General features: G+C 39.4%; 1 protein-coding gene across 2 annotated transcripts in view; it reads left to right on the forward strand.

The window, feature by feature from the left end:
• The window catches only part of LOC105536683 (cytochrome P450 4X1), a 78,093-nt gene extending 77,084 nt beyond the window's left edge, over positions 1 to 1,009 (forward strand). For both annotated transcript variants that reach the window (XM_011976110.1, XM_011976109.1), the window contains exon 12: positions 255 to 1,009. In XM_011976110.1, coding sequence (XP_011831500.1) covers positions 255 to 429 — 175 coding nt within the window. In that variant the 3' untranslated portion in view covers positions 430 to 1,009. The remainder of the gene's footprint in view (positions 1 to 254) is intronic.
• The last annotated feature ends 12,475 nt before the right edge of the window (positions 1,010 to 13,484 follow it).

The following is a 13,484-nucleotide window of genomic DNA, read 5'->3' on the forward strand; positions in this document are numbered from 1 at the left end:
ACCTTCAAAGCGAGATAAATAATTTCATGAGTAACTCCAACTGCCACCTTGTTATAGGGAAGGCATCATGTTGGAGCCTCCCAGCTCACATTCTCACAGTAAACAATTTAAGTCTAAAGTTCAAAAGTTTCAATGGCATTAGGTGGAAAAATGTCGCTTTACTGTGTACTGTAGACTTCTTGTGCTAGTATTTTAATATAGTCAGAAGACACATCATTTTTTCAAGTATCACTTTCTTTCCCTCTTGTCTTCAGGAACTGCATCGGGCAGCAGTTTGCCATGATTCAGTTAAAGGTGGCCATTGCTTTGATTCTGCTCCACTTTAGAGTGACTCCAGACCCCACCAGGCCTCCTACTTTCTCCAACCACTCTATCCTCAAGCCCAAGAATGGGATGTATTTGCACCTGAAGAAACTCTCTGAATGTTAGATCTCAGGGTACAATGATTAAATATACTTTGTTTTTAAGTTAAATTTACAGCTAATGATCCAAGCAGATAGAAAGGGATCAATGTATGGTGGGAGGATTGGAGGTTGGTGGGATAGGGGTCTCTGTGAAGCTACACATGATCCAAAATCATTTCTAGGTACACAGTGTGTCAGCTAGATCTGTTTCTATATGACTTTGGGAGATCTTCAGATCTTTTCTGTTAAACTTTCACTACTGTTAATGCTATATACACCAATAGACTTTCCTATATTTTCTGTTGTTTTTAAAATAGTTTTCAGAATTACGCAAGTAATAAGTGCATGTATGCTCACTATCAAAAATTCCCAACACTAGAAAAGCATGTAGAATAAAAATTTTAAATCTCACTTCACATAACCTAGAGTCTATGCCCTGACCAATCCTACTGCTTTTCCTGAAAACAGAATAATTTAGTGTGCATTCTTTCGGCTGTTTCCTATACATTTTTTATGTAAAATACAGCAATGTGTTCATATAGATGTGATCATTCCTATATTGTTATTGATTTTTTTCACTTAATAAAAATTCACCTTATCCCTTATCATGGCTTTATGGTATTCTGTAGTATGAATGTACTATAATTTATTTAACTATTTTCCTTATTGGGCATTTAAGTTATTTCTAGTTTTTTAAAAACAGGTTTGTTGGCCATTTATGTTTATATTTGTTTTGTTCTCTGTGATTTGTCTGTACACTGTTTATGCTTGTTTTTCTGTGGAATTGTCTTTTTCTTATTGATTGTTATGGGTTCTTTATATATTATGGATAGTAATCCTTGATTATAACTATTTTTTGTAATTTTTCCCATTCTGTCACTTTTCATAAAAAACTGTATTTATGATGTCTTTTACTATATACAACCTTTTAGATTTTCATGAAGTAAGATACTTATATTTTTTAAGGTTTCTGGGTTTTGAGCCCTGGATAAGAAAGCCTTTATCTAGAATATTATATATTCTGCATATTTTCCTGGTGGTAATCTTGTACAGCCTAAAGGGAAATGTCTTCATAATTTCCAGATTCATCACTCATTTGAGCCTAATCAGAAATTTAGACTTGTCTTTAAGTGCAGGAGGAGGCCTTTGAAGGGCTTTCATCAGAGGTGAGATACGAGGTGAATTACATTTTAAGCAAGTTTTACATCCATTATACGGAGAATAAGTAAGTGCATTAGAAGGGGCAAGAGTGGGGAAACAGGGAAACCAGTTAGGAAGCTGTTGCAATGTACAGAGGAGAGATGGTGGTGGCTTGGCAAGGGTGAAGTTGAAGGGAAATGAATGTGAAATGGATTTGGGTGGCATTTGGTAAAGAAGCTAGGACTTATTAATTGGAAATAGGTGGTTAGGGACTGGGAGAAATCTAAGATTAGGAAGACTAACCAAAGATATCCTATTTGATTATAGGAACAATTTTGACAGTACTTGTGACTGGTTTGCTCTCACTATGCAGTCATCAATACTTTGCCTTGCTGGACATTTTGGTTATGACTAAATCCTATAGTAAAAGTGGTGTAGGCCCCTGAGGCATCTAATAAGGAGAGAGGCTAAGTATGAGAAAGAAGGTAGCTTGTGAGACCAAGAATTCCCTTAACCACATAGAAGAGTCGCCATGCTTAGTGTGACAAAACTCATATCCTGCCAAGAGTTTATGAGGGGATAGAGAGGATTCAGTTCTCAAAGGTAGTGGCCTCAAATACCCTATATAAAAATATCTGGCAGGGTTCAAATAACTGATATAGATCCTATTTTCCTGTTGCCTTCTCTGTGTCCATATGCACTATTTGGAAAGATAACTGTATTAGCCTATTTTCACACCACTATAGAGATACTACCCAAGACTGGGTTATTTATAAAGAAAAGAGGTTTGACTCACAGTTCGGCATGGCTGGGGAGGCCTCAGGAAACTTACAACCATGGGAAAAGGTGAAGCAGGAACGTTTTACATGGCAGTAGGTGACAGAGTTAGCATTTGAAGAAGGAACCATCAAACACTTATAAAACCCTCAGATCTCCGGGTACTCACTATCCCAAGCACAGCATGGAGGAAACTACCTCCATGATCCAGTCACCTCCCTCCCTCCACATGTGGAGATTACAGGTCCTTCCCTCAACACATGGGGATTACAGTGAGATTTGGGTGGGGATACAGAGCCAAACCATATCAATCACCAATACTTGGGGGCAGCTTTCCCTGACCACCAGTTTAATTTGTAACCTATGTCCAGTGCTTTAGCATGGAGTAAGGGTAAGTGGAAGCCTACAGCCCCTATGGTCATGTGTGCTTGGTGCATTCTAGAACTTACAGCAATAATTATATTTGTGGTGAGCCTTGCTATTTTCTTTATAAATTAACTCAGATGGCCTGCGGGAAATTTGAATGACTCTTGATTACTGAACTGTAAATGATGTGACACCCTACCTAGTCAATACTACCCTTTATACTGCTTCTATTTTAAAGGACACATCCCAGTCCATGTTTAAAACATAAGCTATTTGTGGCAAAGGTGACTCAACGTCCCTTGAACATTCTTTCTCCACTCCTACAGAAATAGAAATGTTAGCTGAACTCGTGGTTGCCATAATTCCCGGCCTCTCTTTCAGTGAGATGTGTCATGTGACTAGATTTTGAGCAGAACTGTGAGCAGAACTGTGAGCAGAAGTGATGTGTACAACAGCCAGCTAATATCTTCAAAAGGAAAAGTACATGCCTTCCCTTTTGCTTTTATCTCCTTCCCACTTTCGTAAAGGCGACTGGTGGTAGGAGCTAGAGCAGCTATCTTAGATCTTTCACTGAAAGCCATATATTGAAAAGAGCAGGACAACAGTGTAGAAGGAGCCTAGGTGCCAGGATGACCTTGTAGAGCAAACTACTTGACTACCTCTGGACCATCTAACTTCGAAAGACGTTTATGTAGGAGACAAATGAATTATTATCTTGTTGAAACTCCTCTATACAGGACCTTTTTGTTAAAGTAAGCTGTCAGCTGTTACTGGTGTGATCAGTGCTTTCTTTTCATTTCCTGTCTATCCTGATAATCAAGATCGGTTTGCTTTTACTTGGTACAAACAGTATATTTCTACTGTTTGTTTCAGGGCTGTTTAAAATAATAATGGAAAATTGCTGGACAATACCTATATTGTTACTGATTTTTTCACTTAATAAAAGTTACCTCATTCCTTATCATGGTTTCATGGTATTCTGTAATGAGAATGTACTGTAATTTATTTAACTATTTTCCTTATTTAATATTTAAGTTATTTAAAATTTTAAAAACATTTGTTGGCCATTTATGTTTATCTTTGTATTGTTCTCTGTGATTTATCTGTACACTATGTTTGTTTTTCTATAGAGTTGTCTTTTTCTTACTGATTTTTATGAGTTCTTTATATATTGTGGATAATAATCCTTGGTTATAACTCTTCTTTGTGATTTTTTCCCATTCTGTTACTTTTTATAAAAACCGTTAAGAGGTTCATGAGAAAAGAAAGGAGTAGTTTTCATTACCAAATATCCAGTTGTAAACCAGAAATGGAGGGGGTGGGCAAGCATCCTGAAGGAGCCACATAGGCTTGGACAAAATACTGTGACTCTTTCTTCTTGTTCCCTCAACTGGGAGGTGACACAGAAGCAAAAAAGAGTGCTCAGTTTCTTGAACAGTAACCTTAAACTTTTTCCATAAAGTATAATATGTCCAACCAAGTTGCCAGTTATATCAAGTGTTGTTTTTATTTTTTACCTTTTCTGAATCATAGACATTTTCCCAAATAGGAAGAATATCATGAATCTTCTCCAGAAACTTGTACATGCTCCTAGCACCAACAATGTGTCTATGATTTCATGGCATTGGTCAACCATGAACCCATGTCTAGACCCAATTGAGAGCCCTTCCTCTGCCTAAGTATTAAGAACTTTGGCAATGTCCCTGTCTAGTAATGGAGGCACCCATTAGCTCAGGAAGCAAGTCATTCCATCCTTAGGCAGCTATCATTCACAAAAGTGTTTCAGAATACTGAACCCAAACCTTTCTTATGACTTTTGCCCATTGGCACACTCAAAATTTCTTTATAAATTGATAGTTTTCAGAGTTCTTTTATTACTTTTATATAATTGAATCTGTACCACCCGCCTTGTGATGTATGTAGTATTATTGTTACACTCAATTCCAGATGAGTAAAGAGGAGTTCAACGAGATCAGGTGACATACCCAAGATCTCTCAGTCATTGAATAGCAGACCCAAAACTCTTGGAGCCTTGGCAACTATTTATGTATTTAGAGACAGTTCTCACGTCTTTCTAAGTCCCCAGTGTTTTGGGTCTATGGTGTTGGCAAGTCAGATGAAGGCTTTCACTAACATCCACTACCACAGAGTCAACATGTGGAGACCTGAGGGTGTTCATGGCAGTCACCCTGGAACCAACTGTCTTCTGCAGCTACTCCCACAAGCTAAATTTTAGAAAATTTGGGTTTTAGGGTTCAAGTCACATTTGATTTCAAATCCTGGCTCCACTTCCTAGTAGCTGAATAATCTCCATGAGCTGTAGTTTTCTCCTGTCAAACTGACCATAGCAACACTTCATTCATAATGTTATTGAGAAGATGAAAGGAGAGTTCTTATGTAAAGGCATAGTATAGTGTCTGTTATAGAGTAGACATTCAATAAAGTTTTGTTTCCTTATGGGAGTCTGAGACATATCCTTCTGGCTTTATTTCCATATTTGTGGTTTCCTGTGTTATTTGCTATTTGAAAACAGCATCTTTATTGTTCTGATCTCTTTGGGGGCCAGGGAAATTTATCTTTCTATTGGTTTAGAAGATATCATGGACAACTGTGCTCTTTTCTGCATCCATAGAGACAAGATGGTATCCCTTACCGGAAGGCACTGCCTTGATGCAATCTTTTGTCCAGTCTACCTAATTTTTCCAATTCCTAAAAGAAATTTTAAGTCTCTGGATTAGCATACATTTGAATGCTTAACATAATATTATAAAACATTTTAATGGAAATCATTCAATAGGAAAATAAAATAATCTAGAAAGAGTGTGTCAGTAAATGGGAAATCAATATTTAATTTTCAAAGATTCCATTCATGTGCATTTCCGAAATGCAGGGCTGGGATGGGGAAAGAACAGGAAGAGCTGCTAGTGATTGGTAGACACAGGTTATTTTATGTATTTCTTAAAAGAAGATGAGTTTTGTCTTCTTTACATGACATTCACTGTGGGGTCTGTAGTAGTAATTTATATGAATGCAACTCTTACATTTAAGGATCAGTGAGGAAAATGGAAACTGCAGTAGGTAGTTCAAACAGAGGAATATAACACAAGGAATTGTTTCTGTAAGTGTTGGAAGACTGAAAAAGAAAAAAAAAAAAAGCAACTGTGCTCAGCTATCTAAGGAGGGCACCCTGCATGGCAGCAACGAAACCATAAACAAAAACAAAGAATGTATGTTATTAAAGTCAGGAAAACATTCACATCTTGGAGAAAGAGAGGGGGTTTGTGATGGGAAGGCAGGCATGAGGTTTTTAGCAGTGCTAGTCATGTGCAATTTTTTTCTTTTAAACCAGGGTTGCAACTATATGGCTGTTAGACAACATTTTAAGCTGTACATCTGTTCCCTGTACTTTTTGAATGTGTTCTATGTTTCACCATTTTAAAAGTTTTTAAAACATGATCAGTTTAGTTTTATTAACACCATAAATACGCAGCATCTCAAGGATAATCATAATTGTGGGGTGGCAGTGTTTAAGGTTCAGAGATGGTGATAAGGAAGAGGGGTGTGAATTCTCTTTCATGTCAAGTGATTGAACATCTTACTTGGGCAATCTAAGGTGGTAAAAGCTGGAGTCCTAAGAAGTCCATTTGCATCTTGGAGAAAGAGGGGTTTGTTATATTCCTGCCTTCCGTGACATAATTAAGGCAGGCAGACTATTCCTTCCGCAATTGTACCATTGCCTGAAGTGAGGAAAGGAATAAAATAGGGCATACTGAATACTGTGTGACTGACACAATGTTTTTCTATATAAAAACTAGTGATAATCTTTAAATAACATAGGACTCTAGCCTGCACCCTTACCCTCTCAAATGCACACAGACTATCTCAATGCACAATAACTCACTGATACCAGAAGAGAGAAATAATCAAATGTATAAGAAGAAAATTCAGGATGAAATAGGCATACAGATCTTACCAGGTAATAGAAGATCTATCCCCTAGGGGTTCCCTGATTTCATCTCGGCATCTCTGCTGATGCTCAGGTACTTTGCCAAGCAGTAAAGGATCCAGGAGATAGCACTGGATGTGGTGTCATGTCCTGCAATCATGAACGTTTTCACTTCAGCCTGGAGATCTGCTTCAGAGAAGTCTTTGATGTTTTTGCTCTAAAAAATGACAGTGATGATCTTTATCAAAGCTGGCTATGGATTGTTATCTTTTTCAATTATAGCAATGATGATACAAGAAGTGTTTTAAATTCAAAATTAATTCAACTAATTTGGCATATATTTTTCTATTTTACTTTTTTCAAACCTTAACAGAACACCAGGCGATGTAAAAAGAAATGACTCAACAGAATTCCACTGGCAGAATAAATCGAGAGTCCCACTGACATTCATATTTTTTGATTTATTAATTCTACTTAAAGGAATAAACTCTAAGAAAATGTTTAAAAATTGCACAAGAGATTTATGTACAAGAATGTTTAATACCATAGTCAAAAGAAGGGAAGACCGTAAGTGGCCAAAAATAGAGAAAGGTAAAATAAAGTATGGACCGCCCATAAAATGAGACATTATGTAGTAACTAAAATTATGTCTTTGAATAACTTCTTAATGATAAGGGAAAAGCTCATGATTTAATATTAGGTGAAAAGAGCAGTATTAGAAATGTATTACATAGGTATATGTGAGATAATAGTAATTTAAAAATATACAAGTTGAATAGACAAAATATTGAAGGAAAATAGTAGTATTACCAAATGGGATTGCAGGCAGTTTTAATTTCCTTTACTGTCTGTTTAATTTTGTTTAACAATTAATGTGTACTATTTTTCCACCAACAACAGGCAAGCCAAGAGCCAAATCATGAATGAGCTCCCATTCACAACTGCCACAAAAGAATAAAATATCTAGGAATATATCTAACAGGGGAAGTGAAGGACCTTTTCGAGAAGAACTACAAACCACTGCTCAAAGAAATCTGGGATGACACAAACAAGTGAGAAAACATTCCATGCTCTTGAGTAAGAAGAATCAATATCATGAAAATGGCCATATTGCCCAAAGCAATTTATAGATTCAATGCTGTTCCCCTTAAAGTACTACTGACATTCTTCATAGAATTAGAAAATGTTTTAAAATTCATATGGGACTGGGTGCAGTGACTCAAGCCTGTAATCCCAGCACTTTGGAAGGCCGAGGCAGGAGGATCACTTGAGGTCAAGAGTTCAAGACCAGCCTGGCCAACATGATGAAACCCCATCTCTACTAAAAATACAAAAATTAGCCAGGCATGATGGCTGGCATCTGTAATCCCAGCTACTCGGGAGGCTGACACACAAGAATCACTTGAACCCGGGAGGTGGAGATTGCAGTGAGCTGGGAGCACACCACTGCACTCCAGCTTGGGCAACAGAGTGACAGTCAGTCTCAAAAAAAAAAAAAAAAAAAAAAATTCATATGGAACCAAAAAGAGCCTGAATAGCCAAGACAATCCTAAGAAAACAAACAAACAAACAAACAAAACAAAGCTGCAGTCCTCTTCAAGTTATACCACAAGACTACAGTAAGTAAAAAAGCATGGTACTGGTGCAAGAACAGACACAGAGACCAATTGAACAGAATAGGGAACCCAGAAATAAGACTGCACGCCTACAACCATCTGATCTTCAGCCAAGTCAACAATAACAAGCAATGGAAAAAGGATTCCCTATGTAATAAATCATGCTGGGAGAACTGGCTAGTCGTATGGAAAAAATGGAAACTTCCTTACATTATGTGCAAAAATCAACTCAAGATAGATTAAAGACTTAAATGTAAAACCCAAAACTATAAAAACCCCAGACAAAAATCTAGGCAATACCATTCAGGACAAAGGCGTGGGCAAAGACTTCATGACAAAGATGCCAAAAGCAATACCATTTGACCCGGTGATCCCATTACTGGGTGTATACCCAAAGGAATACAAATCATTCTATTATAAAGATAAGTGCACACGTATGTTCACTGCAGCACTATTCACAATAGCAAAGACATGGAATCAACTTAAATGCCCATCAATAACAGACTGGATAAAGAAAATGTGGTACATATACACCATGGAATACTATGCAGACATTAAAAGGAATGAGATCATGTCCTTTGCAGGGACATGGATGGAGCTAGAAGCCATTATCCTCAGAAAACTAACACAGGAAAAGAAACCAAATACCACATGTTCTCACTTATAAGTGGGAGCTGAATGATGAGAACACATGGACACGTGGTGTAGGAACAACACACCTGGGGCCTGTTGGAGGGTGGGGGCTGGGAGGAGGGACAGCATCAGGAATAGCTGATGAGGCCAGGCATGGTGGCTCATGCCTATAATCCCAGCACCTTGGGAGGCTGAGGTGGGCAGATCATTTGAGGTCAGGAGTTCGAGATCAGCCTGGCCAACATGGCGAAACCCGGTCTCTATTAAAAATACAAAAATATTAGCCAGGCCTGGTGGCAATGCCTGTAGTCCCTGCAACTCGGGAGGCTGAGGCAGGAGAATCGCTTGAACCTGGGAGGCAGAGTTTGTAGTGAGCCAAGATTGTGCCACTGTACTCCAGCCTGGGCGACAGAGTGAGGCTCCGTTGAAAAAAAAAAAAAAAAGAGAATGAGTGCTGGGCTTAGTATCTAGATGATGGGATGGTCTGTGCAGCAAACCACTATGGCACACGTTTACCTATGTAACAAACCTGCACATCCTGCACACGTACCCCTGAACTTAAGAGTTGGAAATCAAAAAGAAAAAAGATATTAACTAAAAATAAAAACAATGTGTACTATTTTTTCTAATCAGAAAATGTGATTTTATTTTATTATTATTATTTTTAGAGTCGATGTCTTGCTCTGTCACACAGACTGGAGTGCAGTGGCATCATTAGCTTTGAATTCCTGTTCAAGTGATCCTCCCACCTCAGCCACCAGAGTAGTTAGGCCTACAGGCACTGCTGCCACACCTGGATAGTTTTTAAATTTTTTTTTAGAGATGGGGTCTTGCTATGTTGCCCAGGCTTGTCTCAAACTCCTGGCCTCAAGTGACCCTCCCTCTGTCTCCTGAGTCGCTGGATTACAGGTATGAGCCACCATGCTCAGCAGAAAATAATTTTTTTTTAACAAGTCATTAGTTCCTGGCAATTCTAGGTCACTTCCAAATCCACCTCATTTTGCAGTGCCCTGTTCTTAGTAGTCCTGGTTTAGGAAGACTTGTGTTTCACATGATAAAGGTAGCCAAAACAATGAAAGTTGAGTTCACAGAGTATTTATTTTTGTTCCCTCACAGAGTATTTATTTATTTTTGTTCCCTCACATAATTCAGCACAATTAAATTCAGCAAATATTTATTGAACACTTGGAGATGATGAAGGAAAATGATGATGTGAACACCATGTTCACATGGTGTCATCTGGTACAATGGAAACGGCATGGGATTTGGACTGAACCAGAATTGTCTTAAATCCTGGCTTTATTAGTTTTAGGCATGTCATCTTGAGCAGTTGACTTCACTTTTTGAGCCACCATTTCTCTTCCTTAAATAAAGATATTATTTATAATAAAGATTGAAGGTGCTTGGCACACAAGTTCTGCCTTTAGCAGTTAGGAGTAAAATGTCTTCCATAGCCAAATTTTAGTCTCAATATTGTCCCATCAGCAGGAAAATAGCCACTCAGTTCCTTTGTTCTTTTAAGGCATCTAGTCTGTTTCCTATTAAAATGGTACTTAGTAAGGGGATTCTAAGTTTAGAAATTAATCAGAACCATTTTTCTAAGGTAAATGCAATTTGGCACATTGCCTCCATTAAAGGAGGCTTGTGCAAAAATGACACAGTCTCATTTTTTGGGGAGCCAGGCAGATTACACAGGGTGTAGGAAGGCAAAAGAGGAAATACACAAGGTGGATAAGCTAAGGTTGTGTGGGTAAAGCATCACTTAGTTCATCCGGTTCCATAGCTCGGAGGACCATGCCTTTAACCATAGATGGCATATTTAACAGGGCACCGAGACCCAAGAACCAGGGAGGGAAAACAGCCAGAAGGATGCTCCCCTGTCTTGTCCTCCACCCTGGGTCATATGGAAAGGAAGGAGACTAAAAGAACTCTCACATCTTTTTCTAGATGGGTAACAGGTTATCTTCAGCTTGCACCCCTCTGGAGTGCACTCTGAGACACTGGAACTTCTTTAACCTCAGGACTTCAAGAAGAAAAGCAACTCATTTTCTTTTGCACAAGTGCATGGCATTTTTACTAAACCTTTGCAAACATTGTAAGACCAACCCAACTCTTTTAACAATCATATCAGGCGGGCCCAAAAAAGAATAGTTCCCCCAAATTAGAGAAGTAACCTCCAGGGAAACTGTCTGAGGATTCCCATTACTTGGGGCCCCTTCAAGTTCCCTTCTCATTATAGGACCTTAGGCAAATGAAGAGAGACAGGCCAATTTTCTAATGACCCTGATAGGTATATAGAGGCTTTCCAAAATTTAACTCAGGTATTTCACCTCACAGGGAGGGATGTTATGCTGCTCCTAAACCCGACCCTCACAGCAGCGAACAAGCAGGCAGCTCTGCACGCAGCAGAGAATCTTGGAGATGATCAATATATCTGTTATAATACAGCAAAAGGGAAGAAAGCAGATAGGGAAAGTGAAGAAATAGCAAAAACTCCATTTCCAATTGGGAGAGAGGCAATTCTGGTTAACAACCCTAATTGGAACCCCAATAACTCAGAAGATAAATGGAAAAGGAAGTGCTTTTTAATATGCATGTCAGAAGGTCTATGGAAGACCAGGACCAACCGTCTCAATTACTCGAAACTGTCTATAATAGACCAGAAGTCAGATAAGAATTCTGTAGCCTTTATGGAAAGACTGAGAGAGGCTGTACTAGAACCCACCTCCTTATCCCCTAATTCAGTTGAGGGGCAGCTCACCCTGAAGGACAACTTTATTACACAGGTAGCTCCCAATATTAGAAGGAAAGTACAGAAGCAAGCTATAGGACCAGATAGCACCTTAGGGAGCCTCCTGAAGGTGGCCACTTCGGTCTTTTGTAATAGGGACTGGGGGAGGCCCAAAAGAAAGAAAGAAAGCTCAGGAGAAGGACAGAAGCTCTAGCAACAGCTTTGCAGGCTTGCAAGGTCCAGGATCCCCGAGGTGCATCCACTAGTTGCTATCAGTGTGGCAGGGCAGGGCATTTTAAGAAGGAATGCCCAGGCAGCAAGACGAAGCCAGCTGGACCCTGTCCAGCCTGTGGCGGAGATCACTGGAGATGGAACTGCCCCTAGAGGTGGAGGCCACTGCGTTCAGGACCACTCTCACAGATGGTCCAGCAGGACTGATGGGTTCTGGGGCTCAAATGCCAACTCCAGTGGCTCAAACTGCCATTACAGCACAGGAGCCCCGGGTGATTCTGGAAATTAAAGGAAGGAAAGCAGACCTCCTTCTAAACACTAGAGCCAGTCTCCTTTCTCTCCTCTAAATCCAGGCCTCCCCTCTTCCCATAGAACGACCGGAAGGGGCATCTCAGGAAAAACTCTATTCCAATATTTTTCTTAACCTTAGTTGCAGTTAGAAGAACCTATTGTGTACACGTGCTTCCAAACCATTGTCATAATTGCTCTATGAGTGAAAAAAAAAAAAGCCTCCAAATTGACCCTAGGAAATAGTTTACCTGTTTACATGCCACATGATGAGGCAGAATCACTGTCCTCTAGGGGGAGCGCTTAGCTAACAAACAGCCAGTAAAGCAAGAAGTACATAAGGCAGGATAAGCAGTAGTCGCTCTAAATAATGTCTCTCCCCAGGCACAAACACTTAATTAACTGAGCTAATAGCTCTTACAAGAGCACTTGAATTAAGCAAGGAAAGGCAACTAATATTTATACCTACTCCAGGTATGCTTTCTTAGCTCTCCATGCTCATGCTGCCATTTAAAACGAAGACCACCAATGGATCTCCTATAAAATATCACCACAAAACTAGCAGGTTATTTTCCTCAGTTTTCCTTCCACGAGAAATAGGAGGGTTGCATTGTAGGGGACATCAAAAGGGAACAAATAAAGTAGCCGAAGAAAATAGGTTAGCTGATCAGGCAGCTAAGTCAAAGGCAAGGAAGCCTCAGGGCATCAACATACTTCAGGCCCCTTCTAATTTAGGAAGGCTTCATAAGAGAAATTAAGCCCCAGTATTCCCCCGCAGAAATAAAATAGGCCACTTCTCAAGGGCATACTTTTCGGTTCTCAGTATGGTTACAGTCAGGATGGCTACAGTCAGGATGGCAAACTCTATTTGCCAGCCTCCAGCCAACGGAAAATCCTTAAAATCCTTTGCCAAGCTTTTCACTTGGGAAAGGACAAAAAACTTATCAATGTGCTCAGAGACTGTTTCAGGCAGGAAACTTCTCAATTGGTTAAGCATGTAAACTCTCTAGCTCACTTCCAATAGAAATTAACACAACCAGCAAGAACCAAATCCCAGGAAATAGAACCACCTTTATTTAACCCAGGAAATTTGGTATTGGTGAAAACTCTCAGCTGTCTCCTTCCCTATGTCAAGCTGGAAAAGGCCGTACACTGTTCTTCTTTCAACCCCCTCAGCAGTAAAGCTTACAGGAATCAACTCCTGGATACATCACACTCAAGTCAAAGCCTGAAGAGCTGAGGGAGCAACCCCTGACTGCTCAGAGGAGTGTCATAAATATCAGTGTGAAGAAATAGAGCATCGTAAGCTGAAAATCATAAAAGATAAGTAACTGAGTGAGGGCTACTCATCT

The sequence above is a fragment of the Mandrillus leucophaeus genome, unplaced genomic scaffold (assembly GCF_000951045.1).
Source record: "Mandrillus leucophaeus isolate KB7577 unplaced genomic scaffold, Mleu.le_1.0 Scaffold1623, whole genome shotgun sequence".
NCBI lineage: Eukaryota > Metazoa > Chordata > Mammalia > Primates > Cercopithecidae > Mandrillus > Mandrillus leucophaeus.